The sequence below is a fragment of the Apis dorsata genome, unplaced genomic scaffold, assembly GCF_000469605.1.
Source record: "Apis dorsata unplaced genomic scaffold, Apis dorsata 1.3 scaffold_162, whole genome shotgun sequence".
NCBI classification, from domain to species: domain Eukaryota; kingdom Metazoa; phylum Arthropoda; class Insecta; order Hymenoptera; family Apidae; genus Apis; species Apis dorsata.
The window spans coordinates 209,361-225,786 of record NW_006263451.1 but is presented as its reverse complement, the minus strand read 5'-3'; the positions used below and the strand labels follow the sequence as shown (position 1 = coordinate 225,786).

Genomic DNA, 16,426 nt, shown 5'->3' with positions numbered 1-16,426 from the left:
ATGGGCCGGGCGGTACCGCGGTCGCGTTGTCCTGTTGATAGTGGAAACTGTACGGGGGTGGATAGTAGACGGATTGATCCTCCTCGTCGTAATCCGATTGATTATTGGCCGGCGGTGGTACGAAGACAGCTCCGGGCGGTATCGCGTGATAAAAAGGTGGAAAACTGGCAGGTGGTAAAACATCGGATAACTTCTCCTTTCCGCTCAAATTTCCTTCCTCGGACGACCCGTTCCTCGAATCGGACATCGATATCACGCTCCCGTTGGCGATAACCGTGAAAAACGGGTCATCCTCGGATAATAATCCCTTGGTGAGAAACGAATCCTTGCCGTAGTCGACGGTCCCGTTTGGACCGATTTCCTTGGTCCCGTTCGGNGATCTGTATGGGCCCACCTTCCGAGAGTTGTACCGGAAACGGTGGCGGTACCTTCGGTTTGGACGGTATCTTGACCTGCCTCCTGGGCGCCTTGTAATCGTCGATCGGTGGCCAGGTGTGCACGTTGTCCCCGGTGCTGGTCGCCTCGTGGCCGGGAAATTTCCCTCCCCTCAACACGAGCACGTGATTCTCCGCCAGCCAAATCTCTTCCTCGTCGAGGCCACCCAGATTCTCTATCGTGTCCTTGGGCACCTCCGGGTTACCCAGATAGCTGATTATCCCCGGCCGTTTGGGGGAACCTGTCCCGTAGATCTCGTTCTGGATCAAGCCGTATTTACCCTCTTTCACCTGTTGGGAGAGGGTTTTCTTCTCGTCGTCCTCGTCCTTGCGCCCGGCCTTCCCCTCCTTCCCGTTCCCAGACGACGATAAGAGGATGTCGTCGTCCCAGAACGCTGCCTCTTCTTGCTTCGTATCCGTGGCTCTCAAGTGGCCACCGATCAGCCTGTGCGACACTTTCCTACCGACTTCCGTGGTTATCTCGTTCTCTCTGCCGGTCGATGACTTGAAACTATCACTGCCGGCCAACGTCCTTCCCCCTCGATGAACGGCCTCTTCCACGCCGACGTGCCGCCTTTCCCTGCTCGTCGATGATGCGACGATCGAGATGCCGCACGTCGCCAGTAATATCGTTAAGAGGAGCTTTCGCGCGGGAAGTCTTTTTTGCATCATCTGGAACAGGAAATGGAATGATTCTTTACTTCCTATATATACATATATATATATTATATATTTAGAATATTTTCATCTTTGTGATGTGTTATTCTGTGTTCCTCTCTATTTTCGATATCCAACCTCGAAGAAAAAAATTGGTATAATAATGGATAATTGCGGCGATTTAATTTAACGAGAGATTTAATACCATTCACCCTGGCAATCATGCTTGTTTCAAAGCAAACTGGAATCGAGTTATTCGTCGCGAGACATACGGTGACTGCCACCTGGCTCGAGGAAAGTATAAGTTTATTCTGCGGAGGTGTTTCCGTTCCACGGGAGTAACTTTGCTTTCCCCATTGAAACGGCAACATTTTCTCAACTATTGCATGGAAATAATAATTCCCGTTATTAGAAACTGATATATCAGTATAATTTTTTCCTCCGTCCTGTACAAACTTCAATTTATATATATATCAAAATTTTCGATTGGAATTCGTCAATAAAATTTTGTTATTCCTTTTGCTTTTCGAGTAGAAAAATGCTCGTCTTATCTTTCTTCCTATCCCTCGAAAATAAAATCAGTAGAACGAGATGAAATTCTAATATGGAACAAAAAAAAAAAAAGCACATTTCCTCCCCAAGGGACGATTAATTTTCGAAAGAGGAGAATTTGTTAAAATTTTTTTAAAAATTTCACGTGGCGGGTGGAATTTCGCGAATCCAACGGCGGAAAATAATATAAGAATGCAGGTCCGAAGGGGGCCACGCCTTTCCCTCGTGAACAGCTGGTGAACGGTGGTCGACAAACATTCACGGGTCACTGGAGTACCCAGGCCTTTGCAACCACTTGCAACCGAGTGAAACAAACCCAAGCAAGCCCGATCGTTTCGTCGGCATGCATTAAACCTCGAGATCCGCGGCCGACTCGTCGAGATCTCGCGGAAGTAACTTCGCTTCGTGACACGTTTCCGACAAGAATCTGAATTTACTGCCTTTATCTCCGCCTTTTAACTCGCGAGACATTCGAAGGAAGGATGTTTGAACGTAGATAATTGAGCTTTGTAATTTATTGCAGGCAGAAAGGATAACGAAGTTGTTGTACTTGATTTTGTTAGATGGATGGTCGTGGCAATGATAATATAATCGTCTGTCGTTTCTAAATATATCGAAGATATTCTCCGTGTAAATTGTTGAACGTTGAGCACGTATAACAAGCATTTTATAACGTCGGTCGAAGAAAGAAAAAAATATTTTTCAAATTATCCAATGGTTATAGAATCTTAATCCTATTCTTTCGAAATAATAAAATAATTTAAATTTTAGTAACGACGCTTGGAATTGCCGACGATAAAATTGAAATTGAAACGAAGCATTTGTTTAAAAAATTGTTTAAAAATTAAAAATTGTGGAAAACCGATATATCGGAGAATACAACGATTCGATCCACTTGGAAAAAGTTTCGAAGAACGGAAACGTCTGTTTAACTCGACAAACATACCGATAATACGTCGTTGAGTTGAATAAAAGAGTACCTTTCTCTCGATTTCCGTAGCAGCCAGCCGCGATTCTCGACGTATAATCGTTGAGCAGGACGTCGTCGAATGGCCTGTAATCGAGTTGGCACACGCAATAATGCGCTTCTTCCGAGGGGAAACGTGGAGTTTGCGCTCGGGCAGCCGCGGTTCACGACGATATTATTCTACAACGACGAGTGACGACGATTTCTCTCCGCGTGCGGCTTTTTAATCCTGGCCAGGCGAAAACGTGACGGAATCGTGAAATTCCTTCTCGGATATCGGCCATCGGCCACGCTCAATTCCGCTTCTATCTTCCGCTCAGATCATCTTCATCGCCGCGAGAATGATTCGTGTTTTCGCGACACGATAACACTTAATCTAATCCGCGTGGCAGGAGGATCGCTGGTCGCACGTAACAACTGCCAACGCTTCGCTTTCTCCTAGTTGGAAGCAATGACTTTGAAAATAATCGTCCACGAACGTGCGCGCGTCCATCGATTTAAAAAGCATTAGCTGGCCGTTCGAAACGCGTCAGGTGTTGTTCGAGGATCCACGAGGAAGATCCTCGCGCGAGTAACACGAAGGTCAGTCACGTCTGCATCGCTTTTCCTTGAGAGACACTTTCCACGAACTAACACGCAAACACTGCCGATTGCATTCCGAAACATACGTTTTTCACGTATTGTTCGAGAAAGGAGTTTATCGAGTTTGATACTTTTTTTTTTTTTTTTCAACTTCTCTGGAGGAACGAAGTTAACAAAGTTAATTATTATTATTATTCGAATAATTTTGAATTTTTAGCCCATGAATTTCTTCAAATTCTTCAAGATATATCGAAGCTCTGCCTTCTATCTTTTCATTATTTTAGAAAGTTCGTACGTAATTTGTAGAGATCTGGAAGCAGTGTAACGTGTTTGTCTTGGAACGAGGACGAGAAAAAGAGCACGATAAAACCTCAGCGTTTCTTGGACATTTCGAAACGTTAGATAAAACGTTTTAATAAGGAGAGCAGAGAATGACTTAAAATCCTAATCAATTCAGTCACAAAAGACGCGAGAACAAAGAGACAATTTCGATATTTCTCTATTACATTCGATTTAGCTTGTAACACGTGAGCGATTTAATTCACATACGAAACGATCGAACGAAAGATTGAATTAAAATTGAACGTACACAACGTATATTCCTCAAGAGGTTATTTTCAACAAATTCTTCGAGCACTTTTATGACACGGTTTATAGACACGGTTGTAGACAGGGCGAAGTTCGGCGAGAAAATCGCTGAAACGCGCGACAAGAGGGCGAAGCTGGCGTACGACAACCGCTCGCGTTGGCATGGTACACGTGACTGGCCGGTTTTCATCACCTTTCCCGGTGCACCGGTTCCTCCAAGGACGCTCGTTTGGAAAGGTGGAGCCATTTCCACCGAGCGACACGTCCACCTGGAAGCGAGGAAGTCGTTGTTCTCGATTAAGATTCGCGTTAACGTTCACGCCGATTCTCCTCGACTAATTCGCATATAATCGTGGATAGATCGTCTCGATCGGTTTTGCAGGTGGCACGATTGATTCACGTTGGCGAAGAAAGAAGAAGAAAAATAAAAAGATTTCGAAACGAAGGCTTTCACTTTCGTGTAGCACAGCGTTTCTGGACTTTTTACTCGATAAGGGATTTGAAATGACGAAAACCGGATTACGGGGTAGGACTTTCTTTCGTTGTTGACACGACGAGTGTCATGTTGACACGTCACATCTTGTTTAGTTCATCTAGTTTTTTATTGGAAAGGAATGTATCAACGTCGAAATTAAAAATTTGTAAAATTGTCGATCTTTGAATATTTGTAGTTTTAAAGAGAAATATCGTGTAATAGTCAATTTGGACTTATTTTAAAGTACTCTATTTTTACACGTCTGAATTTTTTTTAAAGATTCTTTCGTATTAAAAAAGAGGTTAGAAAAGTAAAGGTAATTTTTTCGTAAAATATATTTCATAAATTCAAATATTTTTCTAAAATGTTTCATGTATATTTATCTTTCGGGAAAGTCATATTAAATTTTACAGAATTGAGAAATTGCCGATAGATTATTACTTTGAATAAAATTTCGATAAAATAAGATTCTAAAAATATCCACCATAACGAATTGAATAATTGTTCATTCAAACAATTCTAGAATTTCGAACATGACACCATCATGAGTGTATCAAAACAATTTAAAAGAATATGAATGATGACGAATGAATACAGAAAATTTAAATTCTTCTCAACTGTAATATCAACTGTGATAGCAAATCTTATGATACACGTCGCTACACATAATCCAACTTTCTCATATTTCATCCAAAGTGTAACGAGCGGGTTGAACGAGACGCACATAAAAAAAAAAAAATCTCGAATAATTAGCATAACCGCTCATTCGATATGACATTTCAAACTCACTGTAAAAGCGATTTAAATTCTACCCTGTGTAAACGAAAGTCCTTCGTTGCTCTATTTTTGTATTTTCGCGCGCGTGAAGGGGTAGACAGGAGGAGGAGCCTATTGCAAAAGGAGGAACGTGATTCCGCAACGCGAATCGCCGATTTTTCGCGACGTGACGTAAGAAGAACGATACCCATGGCGTGGCAGGTGCCGTTACGCTATCGTTACGACTTGCCGTGTAATATCGTTCCTCGAAGCCCGAGTTTTTTTTCTTTTTTTTTTAATCACTCCTAATCACCGCATAAATACGACCGATTTCGTTTCGAGAGCAATAAAACCCCGATTGTGATTCAAACACTGGACACACGTCTGGCCGGTAACGGTATTCACGTAGGTGTAAATAGGTAATGAAAATCGAAGGTTAAAGATGACTGACCGACACTTTTTAACGCGCTCTTTCTTTCAATCCACGCAGTTCTGCAAATTGATCAACAACAAAATTTTTGTTCCACCAAAATTTCTATTCCTATGGTAAAATTAAATCAAACGTAGAAATCGGGAGGGGAAAAAATTTCTCTGCCCTTCGCTACGCCAATGAAAATTCTATTATATTCTATATAGTGACTATTTTTCTTCCTTAACCCTACAATGGCACTATTTTTACTCCGATTCGATCACTTTTATATTCTGAAATAAGCTCTCGACGCGTCTTCATATCCGAAAATTTCGTAATTCGAGCGATTTTCATTACGATCGCGGATTATACGCGCGCGCGAGCGAGCGAGCGAGCGAGCGAGCACGCGGCCTTGAATGCAGGTCATCAAAAGCGCGCGGCGACGAAATGGCATTGAATCGAGGCGAGGGAACGGCGGTTCCCTCGAGAAAAGAGGCGGTGAAAGGCTGAGCGCCGAGTTCGAGTGCCGATTTATCGGTTGAATATCGATTCGATCGAAACACTCTCGGAAACACTGTCGGGGAGAGGGAGAAGGAGAGAGATAGAAAGAGAGAGAGAGAGAGAGAGAGAAAAAAAGAGAAAAAAGAGCGGAGAAAGAGAAAAGGAAAGAGGCATTTTTTTTCGAGGCAACACGTTGCACAGCTCGTGCTCGTGTACGCGCGTGCCTCGCGTAAAGGCCCCCGTGGCGAGTTATCCAATTCGGTTTACGCTTTCAGCTACTTTCCTTTTTGTTTCGCGTCGTGCTCGGTGAGCAGCATTAATTCCTTAACGCCTCTCAGCCAACTTTCGGCGCGTCCCTAGTTCTATTACGCTTCCTGTTATGACAGAGAGACACCTGCCCTCCTTTGCTTGCCCCCCATTGCGACGGCTCCTAGCCGAGTGCAAGAGTAGAATGTGTAAGTCGTTTGATTCGAGGAGCGTTAGACAACGTGTGTAATACTTTATAATCTCTTTGCTTGTTGATCGCTCGAAGAAAGGAGCGTTTGCATCGTGGAGACACGAAAGAAGAGAAATTAAAATAATAAATGCGATGAATTTGATGGATTTAATTGTTTGTCGATAAAATCAAGTCCAGATTCGATCGTAATCGAATGTTTATTGAAAAACAATTGCGATATAATTGTACGCGAGTTCTGTTATGAACGCAAGCCATTCTTTTTTTTTTTTTTTTATTGAATCGTTACGCGTGCGATTCGATGTTAAAAAGGTTATTTAAATAATTGGATGTTGAATTGTGTAAGTGACGGGCGCCGATTGAATTGAAACGATTCCAATGAAGTACTGATCCGCGTGTGATTTGTAGGTCATTGACTCAAGTCTACTTTTTTTGTCGCAATGATCCAAGATCAATTCGTCGTGTCGTAAAGCTAGTTTCATTCTTGTGCTTGCTAATTTTAGTTTTTGACTTCTTTCATCATCTATCTTCGTGACTAATTTCATGCTTGGGATAAGCAATAGCTACACTTCCTCTTTTCTTACATTATGTGTTCTTCTATCTTGTGGTTCTTATAATTTTGCATTCTATTTTTTTTTTTCTTTTCGGTTTCACCCTTCTTTTTGCCGATAGTAATATAGTCCCCATATTGCTTTTAGATCATGTGTTTCATATTTAATGTTGTTTAAATCGATAAAAAGAAGAATTTTCTTTTAATTTTGTTTCTAATTTCGTTTGTTTCGAAGTAACAAAAGACTCGCTGCATTCGTAAATTTCGTAAATTTCCAAATTTTCAGACCATTCACGTTGTTCGTAGCTTCGCGTTTACGTAACACGCAGAGGTGAAAGCTGAAACATAGAGTTCAACACTTATCTTTTGTCGTTTAAAATTAAACTCGGTTATCTGCTCCTCGTATCGAGAAATCTTTTGTCACTTTGCCATCGTTAGAAACGAAGAAAAGAAAACATTCTCATTTTCATTCTTCTCCCAAAATATATTATTCCTCGTATCCGACAAAGAATTCCAACAAGAAGATTAAAAAACTATCTTCCAAATAATAATAAATAATTGTGCCAAATTTCTAATTCAAATAATTTTTCGTTCGAGCAATTGTAACAGTAACGAGTCATCATCATTGTTACATCACAGAGATAAAATGTTTCGTTTGCCCAACGAAACACCGATGAGGCAGATGCATCACACGCCCCCCTCCCCGCGTAATACTACCGTTAAAGGAGTCCACAGGTGGCGCGAAGAGAGGAGAGAAATAATCGAGCGGAGCCGCGGGATGAACGAGACGAGCATATTATGCAAGCGAGTTGCCTTGCAGAGCAAGCCGGTCAATGCCAAGGTGTACCACTACGGTCGCTGATACTCCTCTCCGTGAGTTCTCGAGCCGGCAACCTCATCACTGATAATTTCGCCTCGCGGCGAACATGGGGCCTCTATCTCGATTCTCGAATGTCTCGTTCACGCGAATTAACGAGGCACTGTGCCAGTTGATGGCTATTCGTCCAAACGAGAGATTCGAGATCGGTTCGATCTTTTGAAGGATTTGGATAGGAAGATATCGAGTTAGGATCGTTAATAAAGATATTCTCGAATTGATGAACTTTTGAAGAAAATTTGGGATCTTAATCTTGGGAGAAGTTTCTATGAATTTTTTGATTATCGATTATTTATCGTTTGTTGTAAAGTTTGTTCGCTGAATCGGATAGTAAAATAAAAGTTAGTGGAATGAATGAGTGGTGAGTCGATTTAATAGGAATTTTAAAATGAAATTGTTGTCAGTTTGTTGAGTTAAAAGGTAGGATTCGAAATTTAAAAAGAAAGAAATTTTTAATTAAGAAATCGATTGCATTGATCGTGTTACGTATAAAATTAACAAAAGTTTTAATAATTCGACGAGTAATATTAAGTAATTTAGCGATATTTTTTTTATATAGCCAAATGTTTGTTCACATTTTCATCAAATGATCAATCCTATGAATATTAATAGAATGGTCAATAAAAATCATTAGCTAAATCTTTGGTATTTCATTTTCGCATATTTATTCGAGAATTAATGATTCGTAATATAAATTTTTCAAAAGGCAAGTGACGTCAATCTATATGTCTTCTAGGAAAGTAAATCATAGGCGACCTAAAAATCGAAAGTGTTTCTGAAGGTTTAGAAGAAGAATTTGTTTTCGATTATTTTTCAAAATCTTGACGATTATTTCAAAAATTAAATTAAAGATATTGTGCAATTGAGATTATGAACAACATCCTTAAACATTGCTAATTATCTTATGCGCCATATGGAATTTAAAAATATATTTTTACGATTCTCGATTTACCGAAAATTGAAAAAAAAAAATAAATAAATAAATGAAATTTATTAAAAATTTTCTCAAATTCGATACTATTAACTAAAAAAAGAAAAATATCTTATCAACGATTGTCGTTTCGTCAAAGATATTCCGACAAGCATTATACAAAGCTATCGCAACGCATATGGCGTATTCCACCAATACCGGTTTACATTTTTGTCGCGACTATAAAAGCCGGTACCGGTCAGACAAGGTTAACGGCCCAATTTTTTTTTTCATCGCGCGAACATCGTCATTTTTTCGATTTTTACCCCCTCTTGTATTTATTGTTACAAACAAATGACGAAATTTTTCGTGCCGCAAGGATATGCAAATTTCTCCTACCTTGAATTATATCTGCGACGTCTATTTCAATATATACGTTCGAATAACGTATACATATATACTCTTCCAAGAAACATTAGATGAACGTTCAAAAGTATTCTAAAAGTATTAATCTTCTCACGTTCTATTTTTAACTCTTTATAAATGTATTCCTTCTTCTTGAGATTGGTTGGAAATTTTATACACGTTATATCTTTTCAAACATGTAATAATAAAAACAATCACGATCAAAAAGTACTCGTTCTACCCTGAAAGAAATCTTTTTTTTCGTTTTAAAGCATAACGATTAAATTTATTCGTTTCTTCGATCGATCTTGGCTAGATAGAAAAAAAAAAAAAAAAAATTTTCGAACCTCGATGCCGAATCTTTGGCCGATATTGACTCGTTAGCGAAGCATAGTCAAACCATTGGACTTCCGAGGCATAATAATTCGTATGATAAATACAGCATCGCTAATTTCATAAACACGTTCGCGATTTTTTTCTTTGTTCGCTCACCTGTTCGCCTTCGTATGACGAACGCATCGTATCGTATATATCGTGAAATCAGTGCCATATTTTAAGAGAATAACTCGACGTGACCTTTCAGCAACATCTGAAATAGATGTCCCGGTTAAAGCATCCCGTTTTAGGCAAAAATCGAATCCCAAGGACTGTTGTGTCCACCAATTAACCGCCAGTTTCCAATTAGTCACCGATTAGTCGGCCGTTCAGCAGAATTTTTAACATTTAATAAGCCTCGTTTCGACTCCAAGGACTTCATAAGGCCGCATAAGTTGAAACGTTCCACGATGTTATAATTCAATTGATTACAGTTGGAAAACGCGATTATATCGTCACCTGGCTTCAACGACGAATCAGATACTTGGATTTTGGTGCCAACGATTCATTTTACATTTCGTCCGACCATAATATTAGAGAACTGACCTATTAAAACAACACGATAAAACTTGTGATGTTTCATTATGCAATTTCGTCATCGTAACATTTGCATAATAATAATTCTATATTCGATATTTTCGAATTGTTTAATCCTCTACACTTTCCATGTGATTTGAAAGTTACGTTAGTTTATATTTTTAAAATTTTATTATTTTATTTTTTTCTCACGAGCAAAAAATTTCCACTTATTCATAGATACTTTGTAATCAACAATGATTCTCTGAATAATTATTTATTAATATTAACTATTAAATATTTTCACGTTTAATAAAAATCTTCTCGAAACATCTCGCAATGCATCGATGATGAATACGTGATCGGTTAAGAAATTTTAGACGACACAGTGTCACCTTTTATTCGATCTTGCCTATCATTCAATTCTTTTTTTTTTTCCCCCCCCCCCCCCCCCTTTTTTTTTTCACGTCACAAATCGAACAAGTTCAGTCTCCAGATGAATCATCACGCCGAGATGACGAGGTATTTAACTTCGAAATTCGCGTTTCGTTTATACATGACGTTTCTCTCCGATCAAACCGTATCACGAAACCGTTTCAACCGTTTATTTTATTCCCACACTCGACTCCCTCGACGACTCTCCCTCCTTATCACGGCCGCAACTTTTGATAGACGCAAATTAAGGAGATCGGTGGACAAGAGGGAAAGCTCGAGCCAAGGTTAAGCCAAGGTCCGTGCATTCGTATTTTTACTACCCATCCAACCCGCGCCGCTGCTCCTCTTCCCTCCCTCGTACTCCAGATCGCGGAGTAAAAATTTATCGCCGACACGATGCGCCTCGTGGTCGTTCGCTCCGTAATTTATTAACCGACGAGACGACTTTTATTCCAAGCATTTTTATCTGATAACAATTCTCCTCCCCTCCCTCAAGATGAATGCAACACGTGAAACTTATTTAAAGCCGTTCCGTGATTCAATGTTGATGTCGCCTTTGGGCCGTGCTAAATAATTGTAAAGTGACGTTAAGTGCAAGTTGCGGCGTGTATCGAAAAATCTTTATGGCGTTTCGTCCAAGTGGGTCTTCATTTTTTTCCTTTTTTTTTTTTTTTTTTTTTTTTTTTAAGGAATTCGAATTCATCGTTTTATACGACGGTGCTAATAATCCCGAATACGTGTCATGCTCAAGATCTCCAATCCCTTCTTATCGAACACAAAGTTCTTGCTTGTCGAAACTTGTCGAGAAATTATCGAGGGCGTGGACAATTTTCCATTCGTGATATTAGAATTTATCGAGANCGTTTTCCCTGTTTTAATTATCTCTTTTTTTTTTTTTTTTTAATAACTTCCTTCATAAATGGCGAATTGCGCAAGTTGATAAGTAGTTTGCGGTTCCGGTGCTCCAATCAACTCTGATCGCCGCGCTTGCGACAGTGCGAGTCCACAGTCTGTCTGTGGACCCGATTTTTCCCTCCCCGGATCCCACAATATGGACAAATAATCGAGAAATAATGGAAATCAGACGGAAATCAGATTTCTAGATCGTAATTCGCCCCTGCGTCTATCGCCAGACGATTGGACGCACGTCGAAGAAACAAGGACGCGTTGCTCAATCGATGTACGCCGCCCGTTCCTCTCACGATGGTGATAATCGCGAAACGAGCACGATCGTTTGTCACAATTTCATTTAATTGCTCGACGATCGGCAAACGGGGCGATCATCATCATCATCGTCATCATCGTCGTCGTCGTCATCATCATCCGTTGACACGCTTAATTCGAAGCGAGCCGTCGTCCAATCCAGTTATATCCGCGATAAGTCCTTCGAAGTCTGGCGAGGCGTTTAAACTTTAATAATCGTTGATCGACCTTCTTCATTGGAAACTTTTTCATTTTTCATTTTCCATCCTCCGCGAATAGAAATGAAGGATTATTCGAAACCGATTATATTAAAATTCCGTGAGGAGGCGCGAATTTCTTTCAATTTAATCTTGGAAACGCACGTGCATTCCGCCAAATGCTTCGTTTCGCCCATTCATCCCCACGCTCGAATCTCGTTCCTCAATGGTTGTTCCTTCTTCAATGGGGGACAATGGATCGTTCATGAGCGACAAGGAAATTTCAGGGAGAGACGAGAGGGCACCTGGAAAAATATCGGTGAATATTCCCTCCTCACTCCCCATCTCTCAATCCTGTGTCGAGCTAGACACAGGTTATTATCTCTGGATAACGAAAACGTGTCGCCCGCTTTTTGCCTTCGTTTTCATCGACGCGGTTATGTCAAAGTGAAAGTCGCGTGTAAACGGCGAGTAGGAAGCACGCCGATCTCTCCCTTTCCCCCGCGCGCCCACGACGAATCCGCGGTGTAATTAAGCGGACACGTGAACAGCGGCCCTCGGTTTTATTACACCGCACGCATCGATCTTGCCGGAAATCTTAACTTTCGCGGGTTGACCGGATACGACGGGAAAAAACGCGAGGATCTCGTTCTGCCGGTGGAACGAATTTCTTTCTCTCGAATTTTTTTGGAGAGAAGAGATTGGAGAGAAACGTTTTCCTCCTCCCCCTATTCAATAGTAATACGAAGAATAATAATCCATGTCCTGTCCAGGATAGTTCTTGTAGATGTTGGAGGAACGTGTTCCTCGGAAGTGTCACGAGTTATCAATATATCATTTTTGGAAGAAACGAAGAAAAGATATTGGGTCGAGGGAATGGATGGAGTGAAATTTCATTCCTCCGCGGTATGAAATTAATCTTATTTTTTGTTATCGCGTTGACTGCGAGAGATGTTGAAACCATTTATTTTAGATATATAATTTTATAATATAGTAATCGTCGCGTTATGTATCGATACTCGTCGCGCGGGAAAAAGATTAGTCCGAGAAAGCGGCATTTATTTCATCGGTATATTAGAAATTTGATAAATCGGCAAGCAACAGTTTTCTTATCGCTCGTGTGTCTAAATGTCACACGAGAATATTTCCTCCCGTGAAAGCACTCCAGTTTGCTCGATTAATCGTTATTTAGTCAGAGCGGCTCCGATCATTCGTTACGAGTCTCACGATCCGGTTCCCTCCAATCGAGCACGCGTTCCGATCCAACGATCGAACGAATCTCGCTTCGTTCCCATCCGTTCGATTTTTATCCCTTCTCGTCGACCGGCGAGATTATCGCGTGCATCCGCTCGATAAAACAGGGAGAGAGAGAGAGAGAGAGAAAAATCGATAAATATTCATGCCGGAAAACGCAAGGACTCCGATCCTTTACCTGCCTCTTGATACGACACGTGAACCGCTATTCGACGATGATTCACGGGAAGCTATGCCACGCTCGTGTCCGTTATATAAATTTCCTCAACGTTCCGTGCATTCGAAAGAAAACGCGCGAGCCGGGCAAGATTCGATTATCTGGAAACTAATGCCTTCCTTATCTCAATTGTCGCAATCGAATATCAGGTGAAAGTATACATCTCTTACCTCGAATTAATTCCCATATCGCACACAATTCTCTTAATTAAAAATTTATTATACACACGCAATTATATATCAACGTTACTGGATAATAATTCCATTCATACATCCATCGCTCGAATTCATTCGAAATAATTTGAAATGGGACTCACTATTTTCTTCTAAGCTCCGATCCAAACCAATAAGAAAAAGAACCTCTCCCTCTTTCGTTTTTCGTTTCTAATCACACGCGCCCCCCGAGTCTCTCTCGATCTTCCCTCGATTAAAAAAAAAAAAAAAAAACGAGAGAGAACTGTGTTTATCACAGATGATACGCGCCCATAACACCGCTCCCTCGATCGGAGAGCTAGAGTATGATATACCACTCACTGCGTCCCTCCCGTTGCACTTGGACGGCGATGAAGAAACGAGTAACCTCCCGGCCAGCGCGACCGCAGATCTTTATATCGGTGGATCCTACTGGCCCTGCGCCAGTGTGTCCCTCCACTCTCTCCCGCACGAGAGACAACAGGAGGAGGCCCAACGCTTCTCTGCATACACGCTTCGAGGTACGGCCGTCGCGAATCACGTCGCGGAGAACCAGCGTGATATCTCGCGGCGAAAAAGGGATACACAACCAACCTGGATCGTGTGCGTCACGAGGCTCTCCTACGACTACTGCCGCGCCAGACGGATCACGTTGTTCACGCTTGCACGCCTCTTTCACCCTTCCTTTTTTGCGCCCGATACGCGCCCCTCCTCTCGCCCACCTAGCCGGAATCGGTCCCCGAGACGAGACGAGATCGGCTCGAAGGAAAACGCGCTTTCCACCTCTCCGCAAAACTCACTCCTACGTCGAGACGCTTTGTGCACGGGCCCGTGTGCGCTTTGAATTTGTCATTTGCCATTCGTCGAGATGGATGGATTCGAGAGACAGTTGTGTTGTCGACCATGTATATATAAATTTTTTTACGTGGAAGGAATATTTGTACGTAGATCTGCCGCGGTGGTGGTGGTGGTGATGGTAAATTGAAATTTAATCGTGATTTTTTGAAAATTTGGTTCAATTACCGTAACGTGAAGTATCAATTTTTGAACGTTTTTGAAATTTAACGCAAGATAATTTTTTAATCGTGATATTATAGTAACGAGAAGAAAAGAAAGAATCTCTGAATTTAGTTTAAAAATTAATCGACGTCAGAGAGGATTAATCATTCCTAATATAAAAATCCAGGCGTCGAAACAGGATCCTGAACCGAAGAGAATTCTCTCGTTCATTGCCGGCCGATATTTCCATCGACAATTAAATAATTTTTCCGTAATGCCCACTGATGCAACACATGATCGCGCGCGCCTGTCGTAAACGGAAACGAGCTTGGGAAAAACCTGCTTTTTTTACCGATCGATCCCGCGCGATGACTCCATGAAAAAGGTATTCGCGACGAGATTCTCCTCTTTCGAGGAGATTTTTCGTTCGCGACCTCGGAAATAATCCTGTTACGTTACGAGACACGTTTACGTAAATTCTTACGTACGTCATCTCGTTAGGCCGCGTTCCATCGTCCGTGGCGATTCGACGTCTCAATCGAGGGATTCTTTCGTAAAACGTTGGAACGTTGGTCGCGAGCTTATTGTTGGGTGACCGGCTGGCCAATCGTGTCACCCAGGTAACGAGCATGGAACGGATACTGTCGAGCTCGTGGAACAAACGTGCCACTTCGAATGAATCACCTTGCATGAACGCGAACAGGCCTGTTGCGTGTTAATTGACGTGGCCGCTGATCTCGGTTAATAACTATCGTGTGTTTACACCTTTTTTTTTGTTTTTTTCTTATCTTCACTCTTTTCATCCACCTTATTTAATCGAACAATGAAAATGTAGATTATCGTGTGACAATCGAAGGTGTAAGAATCGAAGATTGAACTTACTCGATAAAAATGATAAATCTTAAGGATTTATTCTTTTAGTTAGTTATATATTCTTTTAGAGAAAGTAAATCGAAATTTTATACTCTCAAGATTATTGTATGAAGAATTTTTTCAAAGAGGATTTAACATTGTGAGAACGTATAAAAAGTATAAATGATGTCAATCATATCAAGATGATAATCATTTATATACATCGTAATCGAGTAATTGAAACTGCCGTCAATCTCTGAGTGACGGTCTCTCGCGGAAGTTTCGCGGTGCCAATCGAATATGTGACGGACGTGATGGTCGAAAATGTCGAAAGATCTTCCATTACCTTTCTTACTCGTCTCTCATCGTAAAATAAAAAAGGCCAAAAAAAAGGGGGACGAAGAAAAAAGAAATTGTTAAAATTAACTTCGTAATTGAAAACAAATTAAAATTGCCGCCAATTTAAATATCTCCTTCGAGCACGCGTTGATCAATTTACCCGTCAATCTTGTTTACCCGCAACTTATGCAATTCGAAGATAAATTATTTCGCAATCGTCGATTAGAAACAAACGACACGTTTTGCAAATTTTCTCCTCGATACTTTCTCGTGGCGGAACAAATTTTTGAGGCACGCGCGTGCAAATCTGTCTACTATCGGCGCGAAAATGTTTCGCGATGCTGGTCACGTGCAATAAACACGAACGTGCGCGGAAGTTTGGCCCACTTGTCGAGTATGCGAAATTTCCATCGACATCGTTGATAAGCATCATTGCTATCATTGGCCACGAGCGCGATTCATGTTTCTCCGCGAGGTCGATTACTTTTTTTATATTATGGCCCAGCTTCTGGATCGGGATTCGCGAAGTTACGTGTTTTTAATACTTTATGCATCAAATCTTTTGAGTTATTTTATTTTTTTTTTTTTTTTTCATTTTTAAGAAATGAAGTAAAGGAGAGAGAAAGAAAAAAAGAGGAGAAAGTGTAGTAATTTTTTATCCGACTTTCTTAAATCTTTTAAAAAGAAAGTTTTATTTTTTTCGTTAAATTGAATTATTGTTGGAGGATTGT

General features: G+C 40.9%; 2 protein-coding genes across 2 annotated transcripts in view; one reads left to right on the top strand and one right to left on the bottom strand.

Moving 5' to 3' along the window:
* The window catches only part of LOC102671802, a 17,115-nt gene extending 2,966 nt beyond the window's left edge, over positions 1 to 14,149 (bottom strand). Inside the window, 3 exon segments of the mRNA XM_031509562.1 lie at positions 1 to 377; positions 379 to 1,106; positions 13,841 to 14,149. The exon segment at positions 1 to 377 is cut by the window's left edge and continues 1,115 nt beyond it. Coding sequence (XP_031365422.1) covers positions 1 to 377; positions 379 to 1,106; positions 13,841 to 14,014 — 1,279 coding nt within the window. The 5' untranslated portion in view covers positions 14,015 to 14,149.
* The window catches only part of LOC102672295 (N-alpha-acetyltransferase 15, NatA auxiliary subunit), a 47,301-nt gene that overhangs the window by 6,515 nt on the left and 24,360 nt on the right, over positions 1 to 16,426 (top strand). The gene's annotated exons all lie outside the window — the stretch shown is intronic.